Source organism: Maniola hyperantus, chromosome 23 (assembly GCF_902806685.2).
Source record: "Maniola hyperantus chromosome 23, iAphHyp1.2, whole genome shotgun sequence".
Lineage (NCBI taxonomy): Eukaryota > Metazoa > Arthropoda > Insecta > Lepidoptera > Nymphalidae > Maniola > Maniola hyperantus.
The window spans coordinates 731,686-750,763 of record NC_048558.1 but is presented as its reverse complement, the minus strand read 5'-3'; the positions used below and the strand labels follow the sequence as shown (position 1 = coordinate 750,763).

At 35.9% G+C, this 19,078-nt stretch overlaps 3 protein-coding genes across 8 annotated transcripts; 2 read left to right on the top strand and 1 right to left on the bottom strand.

Annotated features, from left to right (window-relative positions):
- Positions 1 to 304: 304 nt before the first annotated feature.
- On the bottom strand, positions 305 to 4,246 carry LOC117993206 (zinc finger BED domain-containing protein 4-like). 2 transcript variants are annotated; one of them, XM_069506706.1, is made up of 3 exons: positions 4,151 to 4,246; positions 1,456 to 3,416; positions 305 to 1,086 (listed from the first exon to the last, which is right to left on the bottom strand). In XM_069506706.1, the coding sequence occupies exons 2-3, from the start codon at positions 3,401 to 3,403 to the stop codon at positions 545 to 547; spliced, it is 2,490 nt and encodes an 829-aa protein (XP_069362807.1). In that variant the 5' UTR covers positions 3,404 to 3,416; positions 4,151 to 4,246; the 3' UTR covers positions 305 to 544. The 2 variants fall into 2 exon arrangements, with proteins under 2 accessions (XP_069362807.1, XP_034836848.2); XM_034980957.2 differs by lacking the exon at positions 4,151 to 4,246 and having other exon boundaries at positions 1,456 to 3,373.
- Positions 4,247 to 5,280: 1,034 nt separating this feature from the next.
- LOC117993133 (uncharacterized) lies at positions 5,281 to 10,704 on the top strand. 5 transcript variants are annotated; one of them, XM_069506729.1, is made up of 3 exons: positions 5,281 to 5,325; positions 6,217 to 6,644; positions 7,332 to 8,845. In XM_069506729.1, exons 2-3 carry the CDS (start codon positions 6,425 to 6,427, stop codon positions 7,844 to 7,846), a joined length of 735 nt encoding a protein of 244 aa, XP_069362830.1. In that variant the 5' UTR covers positions 5,281 to 5,325; positions 6,217 to 6,424; the 3' UTR covers positions 7,847 to 8,845. The 5 variants fall into 5 exon arrangements, 3 of the variants coding, with proteins under 3 accessions (XP_069362830.1, XP_034836769.1, XP_069362829.1); XR_011238115.1 differs by lacking the exon at positions 5,281 to 5,325 and adding an exon at positions 10,592 to 10,704 and having other exon boundaries at positions 5,374 to 6,644; positions 7,332 to 7,960; XR_011238114.1 differs by lacking the exon at positions 5,281 to 5,325 and having other exon boundaries at positions 5,374 to 6,644; positions 7,332 to 8,026; positions 8,077 to 8,845.
- A 39-nt stretch (positions 10,705 to 10,743) lies between these two features.
- On the top strand, positions 10,744 to 18,956 carry LOC117993132 (uncharacterized). Its single transcript, XM_034980877.2, has 3 exons — positions 10,744 to 10,898; positions 11,278 to 11,837; positions 18,710 to 18,956. The coding sequence occupies exons 1-2, from the start codon at positions 10,745 to 10,747 to the stop codon at positions 11,796 to 11,798; spliced, it is 675 nt and encodes a 224-aa protein (XP_034836768.1). The 5' UTR covers position 10,744; the 3' UTR covers positions 11,799 to 11,837; positions 18,710 to 18,956.
- The last annotated feature ends 122 nt before the right edge of the window (positions 18,957 to 19,078 follow it).

Below are 19,078 nucleotides of genomic sequence, written 5' to 3'. Positions count from 1 at the left end.
GGGGCGCTGTTGGAGTCTGGGAAGTAGGCGGTGTTAAGGTGCGGTTCGCTCAGTGAGTTGAGACCTGAGACGCGCGCTCGCGACCGACGATTGACTAATGGCGACTTTCTGTAGTGTGTATTAGGCATTCAATGGAGAAGTTTCGTGATCTTAATATCATATTTAACGCAATGCAATTACTTATAGAGATAGTATAAAATATTCATGCAAGAAATTACCTACTATAATATAGTTAAGTACCTACCTAGGTGTTAACACCTAGGTAGGTACTAAAGTCAAAACGAATAAATCAGTGAAAAATCGATTCAAATATTAAAAGCAGGTATAATTTTTTTTAAACCTTTAAAAGTATATTATTTCAGGTTTTTATTGCCCTTGACCTTTCAATCCTCACACATTGTCATAGATTGTGGAAAAAAAATTAGCAGCACACAAATGCTTTTACAATAACTCGCACTGAATCTTCAGTAGACATCTTCGCAGGCGACAAACTTTCATTAATACATAGGTAGTTATTTCCACTTTTGGAACTTAATGTTATCTTTCAAACAATTTTATTTACATTCAATAATATGATTTCAGGCACTTTTGATGTGGCGAGGCAAGTTTTTCTATTATTCAGGATGTATCCTTCCTTTGAAAACGCGCGCTCACAGGGTATCGATGTTACCACAATGTTGCATTTGATTTTGAAAATTTTGTACAACACCGGATAAACACCTTTGTGATTCCGCCACCATGTTAAGGGGCAAAGTTTTCTATTTATAACTTCTTCTTTTAAAAACAGGCCCAGCTCTTCTCGAGCCTTGGCTTCTGCTGTCTTTGGTGCATTTGTCGATGTTAATTTAGAATCCATGACATCCCATATTGATAAACTGTCGACAATGCTGCTTTCTAGTGTTCCTTCTTCACCTACCGCAGCTGTATCATCATCGATTGAACTTTTCATGAGAGATAAAGCATATGTCTTAGTTCGATCTAACGACAGTGTGTCAGAGAATCCTACATCTTTGTATCGGGGATCCAATAGAGTGCATAAGGTCACGTTTAAGTTGCTTTGGATATCGCTAAGCTTTTGTGTCAAACCTTAAATGAAAAAATTTAAGTAAGCAAAATTTTAACTACTATATAATATGTAGGATGTAGGTAAAAACCCTGGTACAGTACCTACTACCCTTGTCATAAGTCGCATATCGGCACAATTCGTTGTAGCAGAAATGCACAACCATATGCGGACTAAAATCGAATGTAGGTAGGTACACCAATGAAATAGATACTTACAGACTTTATAGACATTTGAATTTGATTGGCTGAGATATTCAAAAATATGAATAATTTATATTGATACCAACTAATATACTTAATGATAAAATTTAACAATATTTGTATTCAAATATAGTTAAAAAGTATAGTAATATAAAATCAATAAAAATAGGTATTAGATAGTAGTTATACCTTGTTTCAGTTTTTCCAGCAGATCTATGACAGGTGTGCAAAAACCTGATTTTAAGGACAAGCTGGCACAAATCTTCATAAGATTCGATGTTATCACCGTAGCTGTGCTAGCAGTGAGATAATTTTCTTCGCTCATAACATTACTAACTTCGTGAAAGGGTTTTAGTATCATGCATATTTGCTGTATACAAGTCCATTCTTCGTCTAAAATTATTGGCAGGAAATTATCCAGTGTGGAGACTGCTGCTTGAATGGCTTCTTTCAGGGAATTAAATCGTTCTAGCATTAAATATATGGAGTTCCATCTGGTTGGAATGGCTTTTATAACTGTCCTGGGGCTTTCGATGTTTTGTTTGCCGAACTGGTGCTCTATTAATTTTTCTTTTACAACACTGTTGTTTTTTATATAGCTCACAGTTTTTGTCACTGTTTCTATTGTTTTTTTGACGGTATTTAATGCATCTTGAACTATGGAGTGTAGTTTACGCTCGAAGCATCCGAAATGGTTCCAATTTAATATGTCGCTTGCGTTGCACATGTTGCTGGCATCGTCTGTGACTATAAAGACAATTTTATCTGATATTCTCCAAGCTTGCACTAATGTCTTCAGTGCCAGCGCAATCTTCGTTCCCGTAAAACTGCCATCAAGTATATCACATTGCAATAAAACCGATTTCATTTCTAAATCTTCGGTAAAGAAATGTGCTGTAACTCCCATGAATTGCTCCGTTCTGGATGACCAGGAGTCCACTGTGAGGCACACACTCTCTGCATTTTCAGCGATGAAATTTACGAAATATTCCCAACGTTCTTCATACAGAGTGGGCAGCAATGTCAAGGCAATGGTTTCTTTACTCGGCAATTCGTAGGCAGGGTTCAGGGCGTGCACGAACTCTTTAAAGCCTTTGTCCTCTACAATTGTAATAGGTTGGAAGTCGTAGGCTATTAGTTTGACGAGGCACTTATCTATTATTACATTATTATGGTCTGCTCGAGGCTTGTGTTGAGGGATATGGCATCTCTTGGCAGGAGTCAGACTTTGGAGGCTGTTTGATTCAGGACGTGCTGTCGTATCACTATCGCTATCCTTACTAACAATAACATCATCTTGACTATTAACAATGACATCGTGGTGATCATCATTATTCTCACCATCATCATCGTCATCATCATCATCAACAACAAAATCAGCAAGGCGCTTGTCACCTGCTCTCTTTTTTTCACCTACATCTTCACTAACAGATGTCAATTTTAAATTCTCGCTAGGGTGTTTAGTTCTTAAATGACGCTTCAAATATCTGAATTTACCTTTATAAACGTATTCTTGCTTACAATGCTTACAAACTGCTCTTTCATCTCCCGGAAGCCTTTTGAAATGGTCCCATATCGACCTGTTATGTTCATCATCATCTAGTTTTTTTACACCATCATTATTTTTATCCGATTTTAACTCTAAATACATGCTATAGTGCATATTTATCAAGTGGCCCGTGAGAGCTCTAGCATTGTATTTATAAGATAAGCTGTTATCCTTACAATACTTACAGGTAGCTCTATCAACTCCTGCAAGCTTATCGAAATGCTTCCAATATGGAGCAGATTTATGCCATCGTGGCTTTTTGACTGTATAACTTCTGTGACTATTGTAAATTTTATTATGGTTATCTCTTAAGTGTTTCCACAGACTTAATGTATTATCTTTATAGGATTTTACTATAGAGCAATAGTTACAAGTAGCCTTATCACCTTCCTTACAGATTTGGAAATGATTCCCAATCTTACTCTGCCCAGTCCGATCTGTTCTTTGTACACTCCCAGATGTTGAGGATGCAGTAGTCACTTCACTCCGACCATCCGTTTCACTCGAAACTCCTTTTAATTTGGAATACACACTATGGTGTCTACGTCTTAAGTGTGCCTTCAGGTTCGTTGTAGTATGATATGACATGTTAGTACAATATCTACAAGCAGTGTTTCCATATGTAAATCGAGAATTACCGTGTTGAAGGGTTAAAATTACGGTGTTTCTAGTTTTAATTACGGTGGATTAGCTAAAAGAATACCGTGTAAATTACCGTGTCATTTTTAAAAGAAAAAAGTCACGAATTTGCTTTTTAATCAATTATTAATATTATTCTGAATCTGACTCTCCTAGCATAGCAATATCTTTTTCATAAACGGATTTATTCATATTAATATTTTGTTAAATCTCATTAATTTTACATTTCATTCCTTCTTAATTACTTGAATAAGGACGAAAATAGATCGCTGAGATTTGATGCTTAAACCGAGAGCAAGAGAAATGTTGCCATTACGAAATATGCTAACGTGACTGAGATTCGTACTCGTATTACGCAGTATATTATGAATTTTTAACGTGATTTTTGTATTACGGTGACACGGTCAAGGTAATGGGCATATTACCTTGACGGTAGATTAGGACTGAATTACGGTGCATCTACGGTAATTACCGTGTACATGGAAACACTGTCTACAAGTAGTGAGTTTTTCAACTCCCTCACACCTAACGAAATGCTTCCAACACTGAGACCGCGGTTTCATTCGTGGCATTACGTTAAAGAAACTTCACATTAAGTAGGCAACGAAAACACAAAAATAACCTAACAACTGTCACGTTTTAATAAAAACAACAAATATCCTCGAAAATTAACGGTATTTGATAAGTAAAACTAACCAGCAAGGCACAACCAACATTACATCACTACGCTACTGCAGAGTCTGCAGAATGATAATATTTGATATCCGAATTCATTTCCGAACCTACTTAGTTCGCAAAACAACGAAACATATTGTATATCAACAAAGGATAATCATTATTATTGAGCTTTATTGCGAGAGCAATAGAACTTACAATTAACTGCATGCAGTCATGCGTTGACTCACTCACTCATCATGCATCGGGTCGCTAGGAATTTTGCCACAAAAACAGCTTTAGCAAAATAGGCACGTACACAAATATATCCTTTAACACGATTGCGTTAAAGTTAAAATTTAAATGTAGTAATATTGGTTGCTATGATATTTATCTTCTAGAATGTGGAAATATACAGCTTTCTCTCTCTCTCGTGCTCGTCCCTCCGGTAGAACTACTCCTTGTGAATAATGTGAAGTGATATTTATACCTAATACCTAATTTATTCGCGCGTAATTTTCATGGTTATTTTTAATATTAAGCGTAAATTAAACCATTTAGTCAAATAAAGTTAAATATTTGTTTCCACATTTCTTCTTACATTTGATCCGAGTTCATATTAATAAAAAACCGGCCAAGTGCGAGTCAGGCTCGCGCAATGAGGGTTCCGTACTACAGTCGTATTTTTTCGACATTTTGCACAATAATTCAAAAACTATGATGCATAAAAATAAATAAAAATCTGTTTTAGAATGTACAGGTGAAGACCTTTCATAATATGATACCCCACTTGATATACCTAGTCACTCACTTCGAAAGTTGAAAATACTAATTATTAGGTCATGACCACAATTTGATTTTTTTTGTGTGATCTAACCCTAAATTCACGGTTTTCAGATTTTTCCCCAAATGTCAGCTATAACATCTACCTACCTGCCTTTCATGATTCTAGGTCAACATGAAGTAGATACCCCTATAGATTTCTTGACAGACAGACAGACGACAAAGTGATCCTATCCTATAAGGGTTCCGTTTTTCCTTTTGAGGTTGGAACCCTAAAAACACGCGGATGAAGTCACGTCACGGGTATCAGTATCACTATCAAGTAGGTAGTATTTAATAAGCTATACCACGCTATACTTAGATAGTTTAGCCAGCTTGGCTCGCTGTTCAATATCTTCGTCGGAACGGAGTCGTCGTGTTCTACGTGTAAGTACGTTAGTAGGTATACTATTATAATAATATTATATTCTGTGGTGTAAGTACATGGCCGACGTTAACGATGCGACGTTGCCGTCCCGTCGGGTCATCGTCACCCGTTGCCGTCTCGCCGAGCCGAGCACTGCGCCGAGCCGACAGCACGTTCCGAGGCAGTGATACCAGTGCAATGACAAATGCCATAAATAGAGGATTAAAGACGCCGAGATCTTGTTTTATTTTTGTTGTTTTATTATTAAGATTGTTTATAGTTTACTAGCTGATGCCCACGACTTCGTCCCCGTGAATTTACATTTTTCAAAATCCCGCGGGAACTCTTTGATTTTCCGGGATAAAAAGTAGCCTATCCAGGGTATAATCTATCTCCATTCCAAATTTTAACCAAATCCGTTTAGCCGTTTTTGCGTGATTAAGACCAACAAACATCCAAACATCCACACTTTCACATTTATTATTAGTAGAATTAGGATAATTATTTCTTTACTTTGTATAACTTATTTATTTGTTAACGACAAAGGAGGAGGAGCGGAGACCCTGAGATACAGGTTTTGCAAACTTACTTCAGGGTCCCTGGCAATATTTGTAAAAAGACCTATTGTAAGAACAAATAATTCATTTCATTTCAATCCGTTGAAGATATCTTGGCCATCTTTAGAAGTACGCCATATTGGATTTAGAGTGACGTCACCATATTTTTTGATGTAGGTATCAGCAAGCCCTTTCATTTGATACTCATATTGTAGGAGTGCAGTAAGATTAACTAGTCTAGTTGGTTTCGGATGACGTTACATAGCCATGCATTGACATCCAAATTAAACGTGTAGCTAATTACATACAAAAATTCAGCCTAATCAGTTGAAGATAATATCTGCTTCAAAATTGAGTTGCAGATTCCACCTCAACAAAGTTAAATAAAAGCTTTTAACCTCGAAAAAAGTGGGAGCATATTTTACTCTTAAGCTGGCGACCCCGTAGCCGGATCGCAATCGTCTCCCGCCCGTCCCGCGCACACCGGCCCGCAACTCGCGAGTGGCGACACGACAACGCGACGTAGAACGTACCTACAACGTAGTGTATTTCATTTCAATCCCCTGCACGATGCCGTTACCCTTCAACAAGAGTCTCGACCTGACTCTGATGAAGCTGGTGAAAGAGAACCCCATCATTTACAACTGCAAGCACCCCAAATACCTGGACTTTGACACCAGAGAGGTGATCTGGCAGAAGATCGGCGATGTTTTGAACCGTCCCCGTAAGTTTTTTTTTGTAAATAAATCACTGAAATGGACAAACAAGTACACTGGAAGAGGTGTACCAGGTAAGTACCTACCATAAAAATGACTGTTATTTTTCGAGCCGATTCGAATCTCGTGGTTTGAATCGGCCCAAAAAAGCGTGTGCGTTAAAAATGAGTTATCACGCGCCACTTTAATTTTATGGGCGTTTGTGCACTCATCCGTAAAATCACGGATTCCGTAAAAATACGAATCGAATGAGTACGTATTTGTATGACGGTTACTTCGATGAACCTCGTATACGAACCGAATACGGACCTACATTCGATTCGTATTTTTTTCACGGATCCGTCAAAATATCACGGATGAGTGCACATATGACACTCACTAATATATTTTAGTATCGCTCATAGCTGCTATTAGCGTCAAAATGAAGAAAATTAAATTGCTTTGAAACTAAAAACGGGTCGGCGATCGGAGCTCCAGCATACTTATGTTAAAATAGGCCAGTGAAATAAATAATGGGTGGCGGCCATCTGTGCGCCTGCGTAGTGCGTACACTTTTAGTACGGCGATCCTTCGCCGCTCCTAGATCTCAATTTCTTCGTGTGTTTCCCGGACTAGATATGCTTAGAATTACTCAAGGCATGTCTAGATCTGTGGTGAGGGCGGCCACGCCCCTTTTCGTACAATAATTATCGGCAAATATGCTGGCGGGAGATTTGAATAGATAGGATAGAGCAATAAAATAAAATAATTTAAAATTTCAGCTCAAGTAGCAAAACAAAGGTGGATAAACATCCGAGACATGATGCGGCGACGGATCAGCGACCGCCTCCGGAACCCCAACCACCGCAGTTACAACTACAAATACGAGGAAGAACTGTCCTTCATGCTGCCCTACTTCAAGGAAACCACTTCAAACCCTAACGACGAATACAGCGAGCTCGCTTGCGAGGTCGACTTAGCTACAGAATATAATGAACAAACCAGTTTCAACCGATCAGAGACAGATCCTATAGACATAAAACCTCATTTGATATGCAATAAACGAATAGAAGATAGCTTTAGCATTAGCAATGAATCTAGGAATGAATTCAGTCAAGAGCTAAATCCTACAGACCCAATAGACGTGTTTTTAATAACTGTAGGATCTACTCTGAGGAAGTTTAGTCCGTATTACTTGAACCAGGCGAAGAGTAAGATATTCCAAGTGGTACAGGATTATGAGTTGCAACAGATTGTTGATAAGGACCAGCCTAGCACTAGTGACAACAACAGATAGATAGGTTTGTTTTGGGATAAAACGCCTAAAGTAGAAAACTTTGAACATTTTCTGGTGACGGTTGGCAAGGACCGAATTTTTCGGTATTTTTGAAGCGTTACCAAAATACCGTAGGTACGATATCGATATTTTTATTGTTGCGTTGTTATTATATCCATTGAAGTTTACCAATAAAAGTAGGTAACAATACTTACCTATACCTACCGGTAAATAATAATTTTATTATGTAGGTATACAAAGTAGATAGCATCTTCACTCGTGGCTTACGTGGATTTACCGTTGAATAACGATTAAAATATAACGTTATCGTAGATCTAGATCGTACTGCTATTTTTAACTGTAGTAACGTAATTTAACGAAATATTTTGTTAGTTTAAAGGTTGAGTAACGATTCCTGAAGATTGGATACTGGATAGGTACTATAAAAATCCTTTTATAAGGCTTTTTAAAATTTATAGTTTTATTAGAAGATAACGAATCACTCTGTTTGAATGATTAAATAGTTCACCCGAATCACCATAATTATTTGAAGCTGGTATCATTTTGTTAGCTATTAAATTGATTGGCGGAGGTGTTCAGCATATTATTTTGATCTGCTTTGTTAGACAACTTTATGATTTTTAAATATAAAGATCATTAAGCTTGGCTAACTAACCACTCAGCTTATTAATTGGACTATGACAATTCGGATTGGGCGAAAGACACGGTCAAGCCAATGACTTATATTAGTATACATATAAGTCATTGGGTCAAGCACGTAGATTTGTTTTGTTTGATCAAGCTGCTCGATGAGCCTGTCAAGCAGCTTGATCAAGCAAACGGCACTTTTCTCATACACCGACCACTGTCCGAAGATCGCGTCAAGCAAAAATATAAAATCGCATCGATCACGCGTCAAGCACGTAAATGCTTGACTCAAGCATCAAGCAAACTTTGTAAACAGCCAAAATGCTTGACTCAAGCAAAAATCTACGTGCTTGATCATCTTGGAAGCTCTTAAGATAGAGGGGTGGGGCTGAAAAAGAACAGAGCTCACTTATTTTGGGTGGTTTTAAAACTAGATTAATTGGGTAGAAAATGTAGTAAGTAGTAAGACGTAAAAATACCGCCTCGCTATAGACCTCGCATCGAACATGCATCGGGTCACTAGGAACTCTGCTACAAAAACAGTTTTAGCAAAATATGCAGGTATACAAATATGCCCTTTAATCAAAACGTGTTAAAGTTGAAATTTAAATGTATTAACATAGGTTGATATGATATTTTTTCTTTTAGAATGTGGAAAGATAAAGCTTTCTCTCTCTCTCTCTCTCGTGCTCGTGCCACATACTCGTGTTGTGTTCGTGCTCCTTGAAGGCTCATTTCTGCTCCTTTTTTTATTTTTTATTTATTAATTTTATTCGCGTGTAATTTTCATGGTTAATTTTTATTATTATACCTACTTAAATTAAACCATTTAAGTATTAAGTGGTCAGTAGGGGTAGATACCTATGGCGTATATGGCCAATGGGCTAATAAAACTGCCGGCCCTTCCAAGTTAGCCCGCTTCCATCTTAGACTATAATATCATCACTTACCACCAGGTGAGAATGCAGTCAAGGGCTAATGTAATAGAAATAGCAAGCTACCTGTAAAAGCTCCCTACTCAATACTAATCTTTGAGAAGTTTGGGAACGAGTCGAAGTCGTCAAGTTCAACGCGTGCAATGTGCATGGCCGCGGTTTGCGATGCGACGTTGCCGTCCCGTCGGGTCATCGCATTCGTCCGCTGGCATAGAGTAAAAACCCGCTGCCGTCTCGCCGAGCCAACAGTTCCGAGGCAGTGATACCAGTGTAATGACAAATGCCATAAATAGAGGATTAAAGACGCCGAGTTCTTATTTCTTGATGTTTTATAATTTATAGTTGTTACATTGTTTATAGTTTCTTTGTTTTGTCTGTTTTTTCTTGTTTTGTGTGAAATAATTTTCTATGCATCCATCTATCTATCTATCGATCTATCTCTTGAGGTGATATCAGACGGTTCATTCGGAGTGAATGTTCAAACCAAGTGATTGTCTCATTTTGTTTGTCACTTTTAATTCATTTTGTGTTAAAACGTTTCATTTCAAGTCAAAGATACCGAATGAAAGACAGCAATGGTCAAAACATAAATCGTCTAATATCACCATTACGAACACATCGGTGGCTTCCTTGCGTGACACTATTGACCGAAATGGTCCAATTTTTATGTTGCTGGATTCCCATCAGTAGCAATTTGGGAATTCATACTTATTAAATTGGCTCTGGTTTGGTCTTGTGAGAGGCTATGGCTGTGGCTTGTTTCTACTGTAACAGCAAAGTCGTGCCGCCAAGCACTTTAGTGTTACGAATTACGATACGATGCCTTGTAGAAACCGATAAGGAGTAGGTATAAGTCCCACAAATTGCTAATGCGCGTGGCCGCCATTTTAGTGACGTCAGCACTAGACTGAAGGTTCGAGCTGATGGTATATTTTTATTTCGACTGTCATAAAAATGATGTCATTTCGATGTTAATGAGACATGGTTCCAGCGCATTAGCAATTTTCAGGACTTATATCGGTTCAATAAAACACTGTCATATCCTTTCCAAGTTAGCCTACTTCTACTTTAGACTACATCATCTCACGTGAGATAGCAGTCAAGGACTAACTTATAATAGAATAATAATCAAATCAAACCATTTTATTTAAATTGATGATTGTCAATAATTTATTGTACCTAGAGTTCGCAAGATGAAAAAAGTGGGAATATTTATTCGTGAGCTGGCAACCCACAGCCGGATCGCAGTCGTCTCCCGCCCGTCCCGCGCACAACGGCTTTGACTTGCGAGTGGCGACACGACAATCTAGTGTATTTTATTACAATCTCCTGCACGATGCCGTTACCCTTCAACAAGAGTCTCGACCTGACTCTGATGAAGCTGGTGAAAGAGAACCCCATCATTTACAACTGCAAGCACCCCAAATACCTGGACTTTGACACCAGAGAGGTAATCTGGCAGAAGATCGGCGATGTTTTGAACCGTCCTCGTAAGTTTTTTTTTTTGTAAATAAATCACTGAAATGGTAATACAAGTACACTGGAAGAGGTGCAACATTAAAATGTCAGTTATTTTTTGAGCCGATTCATGTGGTTTGAACCGTAAAAAAACTGGTCAAGTGCGAGTCTTGCGCGCTCAGGGTTCCGTACTACAGTCGTATTTTTTTGACATGTTGCACGATAAATTAAAAAGCGGTCGGCAATCGCAGGTCCAGAGTACCTACTTATGTATGTTAGTATAGGTCAAGTGAAATAATGCGTGGCGGCCATCTTTGCGCCTGCGTACACTTTGCTGGCGGGAGTTTTGAATACCTAGATAGGAGGGCGCAATAAAATCAAATTAATTACCTAATTAATTTAAAATTTCAGCTCAAGTAGCAAAACAAAGGTGGATTAACATACGAGACATGATGCGACGAAAGATCAAAGACCGCCTCAGGAACCCCAACCACCGCAGTTACAACTACAAATACGAGGAAGAAATGTCCTTCATGCTGCCCTACTTCAAGGAAACCACTTCAAACCCCAACGACGAATACAGCGACTTCTTCGACGACTCCGCTTGCGAGGTCGACTTGCCAACAGAATTTAGTGAACAAACCAGTTTCAACCGAACAGAGGCCGATCCTAGAGACATAAAACCTAATTTCACATGCAAAAATCGTATAGAAGATACCTTTAGCAATGAATCTAGGAATGAATTCAGTCAAGAGCTAAATCCTACAGACCCAATAGACGTGTTTCTAATAACTGTAGGATCTACTCTGAGGAAGTTTAGTCCGTATTACTTGAACCAGGCGAAGAGTAAGATATTCCAAGTGGTACAGGATTATGAGTTGCAACAGATTGTTGATAAGGACCAGCCTAGCACTAGTGACAACAACAGATAGGTAGGATGAAACGCCAAAAGTACAAAACTTTGAACATTTGAGTCGTATAAAATCAAAATCGGCAAAGTAGGGTTTTCCTAAATTTTGGCAATTAAACAAAAACCGTTAATTTCGATTTAAAGCCATAAAATAATAATAACAGATGTGTTGTCTATTACTGTATGGTGTACTAAGCCATAGACACTCTAAAATCTGTGTAATAGTTAAGCATAGAGGTGCAAAATCACATTGAATTTGCCAAATTGCCGACTTTGATTTTGAATTATAAAGATTGCCGTATTTGAACCCATACCAAGGCAAGGTGGCCGTCTTCGAACCTGACAGATTTTATGAAAATTAGGGTTGGCTAAAATAAAAGCAAAATATCCGTATGTGTACAAATTATAATTAAACTCAGAAATATACAGTTTTATTAAAATAGTATTTCGCCTTTTTGTTACACATGCATAGACACTCAAAACTTTTTTTAACCAACTTCAAAAAAGGAGGTTATCAAATTCAACCCGTATGTATGTACCTAATATTTCCAGAACTGCCCAGTTTTCGTATATTATGTTAGTCTATATCAGCTTCTAAACAAGTGTGCCAAATTTCAAAAGTGTATGTATGTATCTTTGTATGTTTGTCCTCGCATATCTCCGGAACTACACGTTCGATTTAAATAATTATTTTTGTTGAACTAGGTGTTGTTCAACTTAGGGAATGCAGCACGTTTCATCAAAATCGGTTGAGCCGTTTTTGAGATAGGGAATGTTAAGTGTGTACTAGACAGCCGACTTGCAAACGTGTTATTCTATAAGCGTTATTATGAATGTAGTTCCGGAGATATGCGAGGACAAAGATACACATATAAATACATACATACATATTATATACATACATACACTTTTGAAATTTGGCACTTTTTAGAAGCTGATATAGCTAACATGTACGAAAACTGGGCAGTTCTAGAAATAGCCAGTTGTTAACGTTTATGCTATGTGTCCTTTAGTGATAAATCCTTTTGTATGTAAATACTTGTGTATGTGTAAATGTTGTTGGTTAGTCAAATAAAATAAAATAAAAATAAATAAAAAATATTACATACATACGGGTCGAATTGATAACCTCCTTTTTTAAGTTGGTTAAAAATTGTGAAAACGCTATAAATAGCGAGTATGACTACGATCTCTTTTTACTTGCATTGAGTTAATTTTTCACATGGTTCATCGTACGTTTTTATTTCAAATAAAGAAAAAATAAAATTACAATAGTGTTAGAACACAGCCCTAGCGTAAAAATGGTTAGAATACTGTTGCTGTTTGCCTTTGTTTTTTCAATACGTTTTTCTTCCATGTCTCAGGATTTCTGCTCCTTTTCGTCGCTGTATTATTCGTAGCCGGTGTTGGGCTATGCTCCACTGTGATAGATAACTTTATTTAGCTAAAGAAACTCTAATAATTCAATAAAAACTCGCAGCAATTTTCTATGCAAATGAATACGATCCGCCATATTGAAACTGCGGTTAACAACGCTTATGATTGGTTGACAGTGAAAGATTGCCGACTATGGTTGTGAGGTCGTCGTCGATTGCCGTCTTTGATCCCATGCCGAGTTTTATTTCGTGTTTTTGAAGGATTTATGGCCGTATTTGTTTTTTTTTTTTTTTTTTTTTTTTTTTTTTTTAATTTATTTTACGGCCCTGGATAACACTCCTTTAAGGCCTTTCAAAAATTTACAAATTCTAAAATACAAAATTGCTTATAACTAAATATTATTCTAAAAATACAAAATTGCTTATAACTAATTAGTCTAACGTTTTTACACTTTATTTATAGTATTACTTATATAATTAAAAATAGACTTAAAATATGACGTTTTACACAACAAGTCCTTTACATGGCGGGGAAAATCAATTTTTTGTTTTTGTTCCATATTTATAGTGTTTAGATCACTGGCTAATATAAGTCTTTGTATGCCAAAAGCTGGACATTTGAGTATCATATGATTAACATCAGCCTCCTCATAATCACAATAGTTGCATTTTTTACTGTTTAGTATTTTTATTTTATTCAGGTGTGTTGGCACCAGACAGTGACCAAATCTCAGTCTATTCATTAATGATGTAAATTTTCTAGATTCACACTTTGTTTTGAAATACCATGGTTGTATTGGTATTTCCTTTTGAATTTCCGCATACCATTTTCCTTTATTTTTATTAGTCACATCCCACACTTCACTCCACAATTTCTTTTGTCTTATTTTAATTGTATTGCATAAATCCGTAAATGGCACTTTGATGCTACTTGAACAATCTTCATAAAAATTACTTCTTCTTGTAGCAGAATCAACCACTTCATTTCCTGTTATGCCTCTGTGGGAGGGTACCCAAACAAATTCTATATTAATTCCCCTTTGTTTTAAATTAAGTAGTACATTTTTAATTTGGAAAATAATATAAACTAATTTATAATTACTAAAATTAAAATTATTTATAGCTAAAAGAACACTTTTCGAGTCTGTTATTAAAACATAGTTATTAATTTTAAACATTAATTCTTCTTTGATATATTCCAATGCCTTGAACAGGGCAACGCATTCAGCAGTAAACACACTGCAGTCAGAGTTTAATTTATATGATCTACATTTTTTTAACTGTGAATCATAGAAAGCAGAACTTACAAAGTTCTCATTTTTAGAACCATCCGAATATATCCTATAATGATTTTTACAATTTCCTTCAATGAACAATAGGAAGTCTAAATTGGATTTAATATCAGTGATGTGTATTCTATTTCCGAGGTTTATTACATCATAGTGGCAATCATACATAGGCCAAACGTCATTCACATTTATCTTACTAGCAATACTATGCATATAAGTCATAATCATTGACATAGTAGGTCCTTTACCGGAAAGAAGTGCTTCCGCTGTAGGTTGTAGAGTTTCAATTGATGCTTCAGTAACTTTTAATAAATCCTGTGGAAGTAATAATTTGTTTACCAAGTTGGAGTTAGCGAATAGTTGCTTCAAACAAAACTTTTCAGCCAAATAAACACGTCTCACCGGCAAAGGAGGGATACATGTTTCTACTTCCATTGAATTAATAGGTGTAGACCGCATTGCTCCACTTATTATTCTCAAACCTATATTTTGAATGACATCCAATTTTTTCAACAACGATGGATTAGTTTGCATATACGCAAGACAGCTATAATCAAAATGACTTCTAACCATACTATTGTACAACAAAGTCAGAACTTTGGGATCTGAACCCCAAAATGTACCAGCTAAACATCTAATAAGATTAATGCTTTTTAATGCATTTTTACAAATGTAGTTAATGTGAGCATCGAATTTTAGTTTTGTATCAAAAATTACTCCTAAGAACTTCTTATTTCTTACAATTGGAACATCTAAGTTATTATATTTAATGTTTACATCTACTGGTCCACCAAATACCATGCATGAACTTTTAGAGGTATTAATACTTAATTTTAAAGTGTTTTGGTAATAATTTTGCACCTGAGTCAATGCTGAATTAACATTATTTACAGCTATTTCTACATTTTTATTTACACTATATAATAACAAGTCATCTGCAAATTGTAAAATTTTAACATCCTTTGTTGTTACATATTTCTCAATTTGAGAGGTATATAAATTGTATAAAATTGGAGATAATGATGCACCTTGCATAAGGCCTTTACTTGTTGAGTTAGGTCCATGAAGTATATTATTATACTTAACATAAAACTTTCTGTTATTTAAAAAATTTGATAGCCATTTTAACATTTTTCCAGGAATGCCAATTTCATGAAGAGAAGTAATAATCTGGTTTAAATCAACATTATCATAAGCACCTTCTATATCCAAAAATACACATACTGCAGCATCTTTTGATAACTTACAGCTTCTTAAATCCGATACAAATGATGTCAAACTCTCATTAGCACTTCTTCCTTTTCGGAAACCGTATTGGAATGTTGGTAATAATTTATTTTTTTCTGTAAAATAATCTAATCTCAGTTTTAGCATTTGTTCAAATAATTTTCCTATGCATGATGTTAGTGATATTGGTCTGTATGAATTACAATCAGATGAAGATTTATCAGGTTTTAAAATCGGTACTATACATTGGATCTTCCAACTCTCTGGAACACATTGATTATCCCATAGCCTATTAAATATATCAAGTAAAGCTAATTGACCTAATTTATGCAATTTTTTAATCATTATATATGGAATGTTATCTAAGCCGGGTGTAGAGTTTTTTCTTGATTTAAGTGCTATATTAAATTCTGCAAAAGTGAAAGGCTTTAAAAGTAACATATGCTTGTCAGAATCATTATTAAATTCGAAAACAGAGGTATTTAACGTTGTGTTATTGTTATCATGTTTAAATTTTGAAATAAAATCGGGAATCCATACATCATTTTTATGCTGTGGTGGGTTTTTAATACGTTTAAACATTTTCATATAATTCCATACTCGAGTAATAGGAGTATATCTATTGAATGTTGAACATAACTTGTACCAACTATTTTTCTTAGCATCCTTAATTATTAATTTTTTTTGTGCATCCAATTGTTTATAATTAATGTAATTTTCCATCAACCCATTTCTTTTATATAACTGTAAAGCTTCTCTCGAATTTTTAACAGCAACTTCACAGTTTTCATCCCACCAAGGAGCAGGAGTTTTAAAAAGTCTAGGACCTTCAATTTTTACATAAGGAACGAATTCTTTTCTAAGAGTATTTAAAACTTCACAGAACTTATCATAAGACTGTGAAGGATCTTTTTCATCAAAAGTTATACCTTTAAAGTATTCCTCTGATTTTGCATAATATTTGGTCCAATCTGCTTTATGAAATAGAAATTTCTCTACTTTGTCATTGACAGAATATTTAGATGGAACTAGGCTTAATTTTGTAAATGTTGGATAGTGGTAACTACCCAAAGGATCGTCACCCACTGACCATTCACATAGAGGTGCTAGTACGGGACTCACCCCTGTCACATCAATAGCAGAGCTATTTGCATTAGGTCTTTGTACTGTAGTAGATACACCTGTGTTTAACAGGCATAGGTCATGTTCATCAAAAATTTCAAACAATGTTTTGCCTCTTGAATTTGTACAACTGCACCCAAAAGCAATATGATGCGCGTTAAAATCTCCTGAGACTATACAAGGTTTTGGTAAGCTAGCAATAATATTTTTAAGTTTATTAATTCTACAATAATTGTTATTTTTAGGTGGACAATAAACACATAGAATCGACACGGAACCAATATTAGTTTCTAGAGAAATTGCTATGGACTGGACATCTTGATAAAATTGTGTTGGCAATATTTTATATTTTAATGTATTTTTTAATAAAATGCCTACTCCACCATGTTCATTATTTGCATTTTTTCCTACAAAATTATATCCTGAAAATCTAATAGGATTACTTGTATTTTTTTGCCAGGTCTCATTTAATAGCAAAATATCAATATTATGTTGTTCCAAAAATGTTTTAACCAAGGGTTTCTTATTGTTAATACTTTGGATATTATGCTGCACAATAGTTAGGTGAGAATCCATTATATTTTATTTAAATGTTCTAAAAATGTTTCTTTGATTTGATTAGTAGTCTTAATATTATTAGAGTTCCCTATTGTAACCAAAGTGTTTACTATGGCTCCTAAAAGCTTAGAGTTATTTACAATATCATTGTGTGAAATTTCTGTCTTTGTCTGTGTAGTTTGCTTAGGCTGTGAGTATGTAGTTTGGCTTTTTTGATATGTCTGAGGGCTCTGAGGCTTTGGGAGTGGAGGGAAACTCGCACTACTTATTTGAACTACTTTTGAGTAGGTTTCTTTTTTGTTCCTCTCCATTCTCGCTGCCTTTACAGGACACGTTTTTGATATTGCAAGATGCGCACCCCCACAATTGCTGCACTTCAGTGTATCCGTCGTGCAGTCCTTGTAATGGTGCTCACCAGCGCACCGTGAGCATATTTGCTGATTTTTACAAATTTTCCCATAATGGTTAAATTTCATACATTTAAAACATTGCATTAAAGGAGGAACATAAGTGAAAACTTTGTATCTCCAGTTGTCCAAATAAATGTACTGCGGTAGACTAGTACCGCTGAAAATTACACTGATAGTGGACAGAGGAATTAGCTCCTCTCCCACTTTTTTCAAAAATCTCTTTACACCTATTACTTCACTTTCCGAGGAGAGTTTATTGAATAGTTCCTGATTGCTAGATTCTTTTGGAATGAACCTAACCACCCCTACCCTTTCCACAGAGGACGCCGGGATGAACGCTCGAAGTTTATAAACTGAAAGGCACTCGTGCTTCAAAAAGTCATTAGCCGCTGTCGCTTGTTTGAAGACAAGCATAATTTTAGTAGCGTTTATGCGCCTACTTTCACTTACACCTTTTACTTGTTTAAAATATTTGGATACCACTAGGGGATTTTTGTTTCCTAGTTTGATATCTTCTGTGCTTTCTACGTATACAGGGAATTCTGAATTGGTACTAGTATCGCCGTACGCCCGGCGATACCCTGGTTTTATAAATGGTTTGTATTTTGCACCATCACTTTCAGAGGGTTTCTCCTTTTGCATTTTCTTCCTCTTTTTGCCCGCTGCTGGTTCCAAATCACCGCCGTCACTATCTGACGGCATTGTACCACAGTTTAACGAAAACTATTTACAAAATAATGTACTATTTACACTCAAAAACTATATTTTTAACAATTTTCAATTAAAAAGCGCGCTTCGCGTTTCCCGCCAAAAACGCAACGTTTTCGGCCGTATTTGATTTTAAAGTGACCACGGAATAGGTAAACATTTGAATTTTCAGTGTTGCCATATATTTATCTCATTTTCGTCCACCTACCTACTTTACCGACTTTGATTTTATACGACTCATTTTATGGTGATGTTTGCAAGGATCGAATTTTTGTAGTGTTATTAAAATACCGTTTTGTTAATGTTATTAAAATAAGTATAATTATTAAAATAAGTATAATGTTATAATAATAAGTATAACGTATTATTATTGCGTTGGATATATTATAATTTATATCCACTCCTTAACCTGTGAACCCTACTTAGCCATAATAGTTTTCCTTTAAAATTGATTATATATACTACTGCTATGATTTTTTTCACGTTCCTATATACTACCATTTGGCTGATAGAGGGGGGGGGGGGGGGGACACGAAAAATGATGTTTCCACACCCACAGTATTTTTAAAAGACTTATAAGGGTTCCTTGTTTACTACGGAACCCTAAAAAAG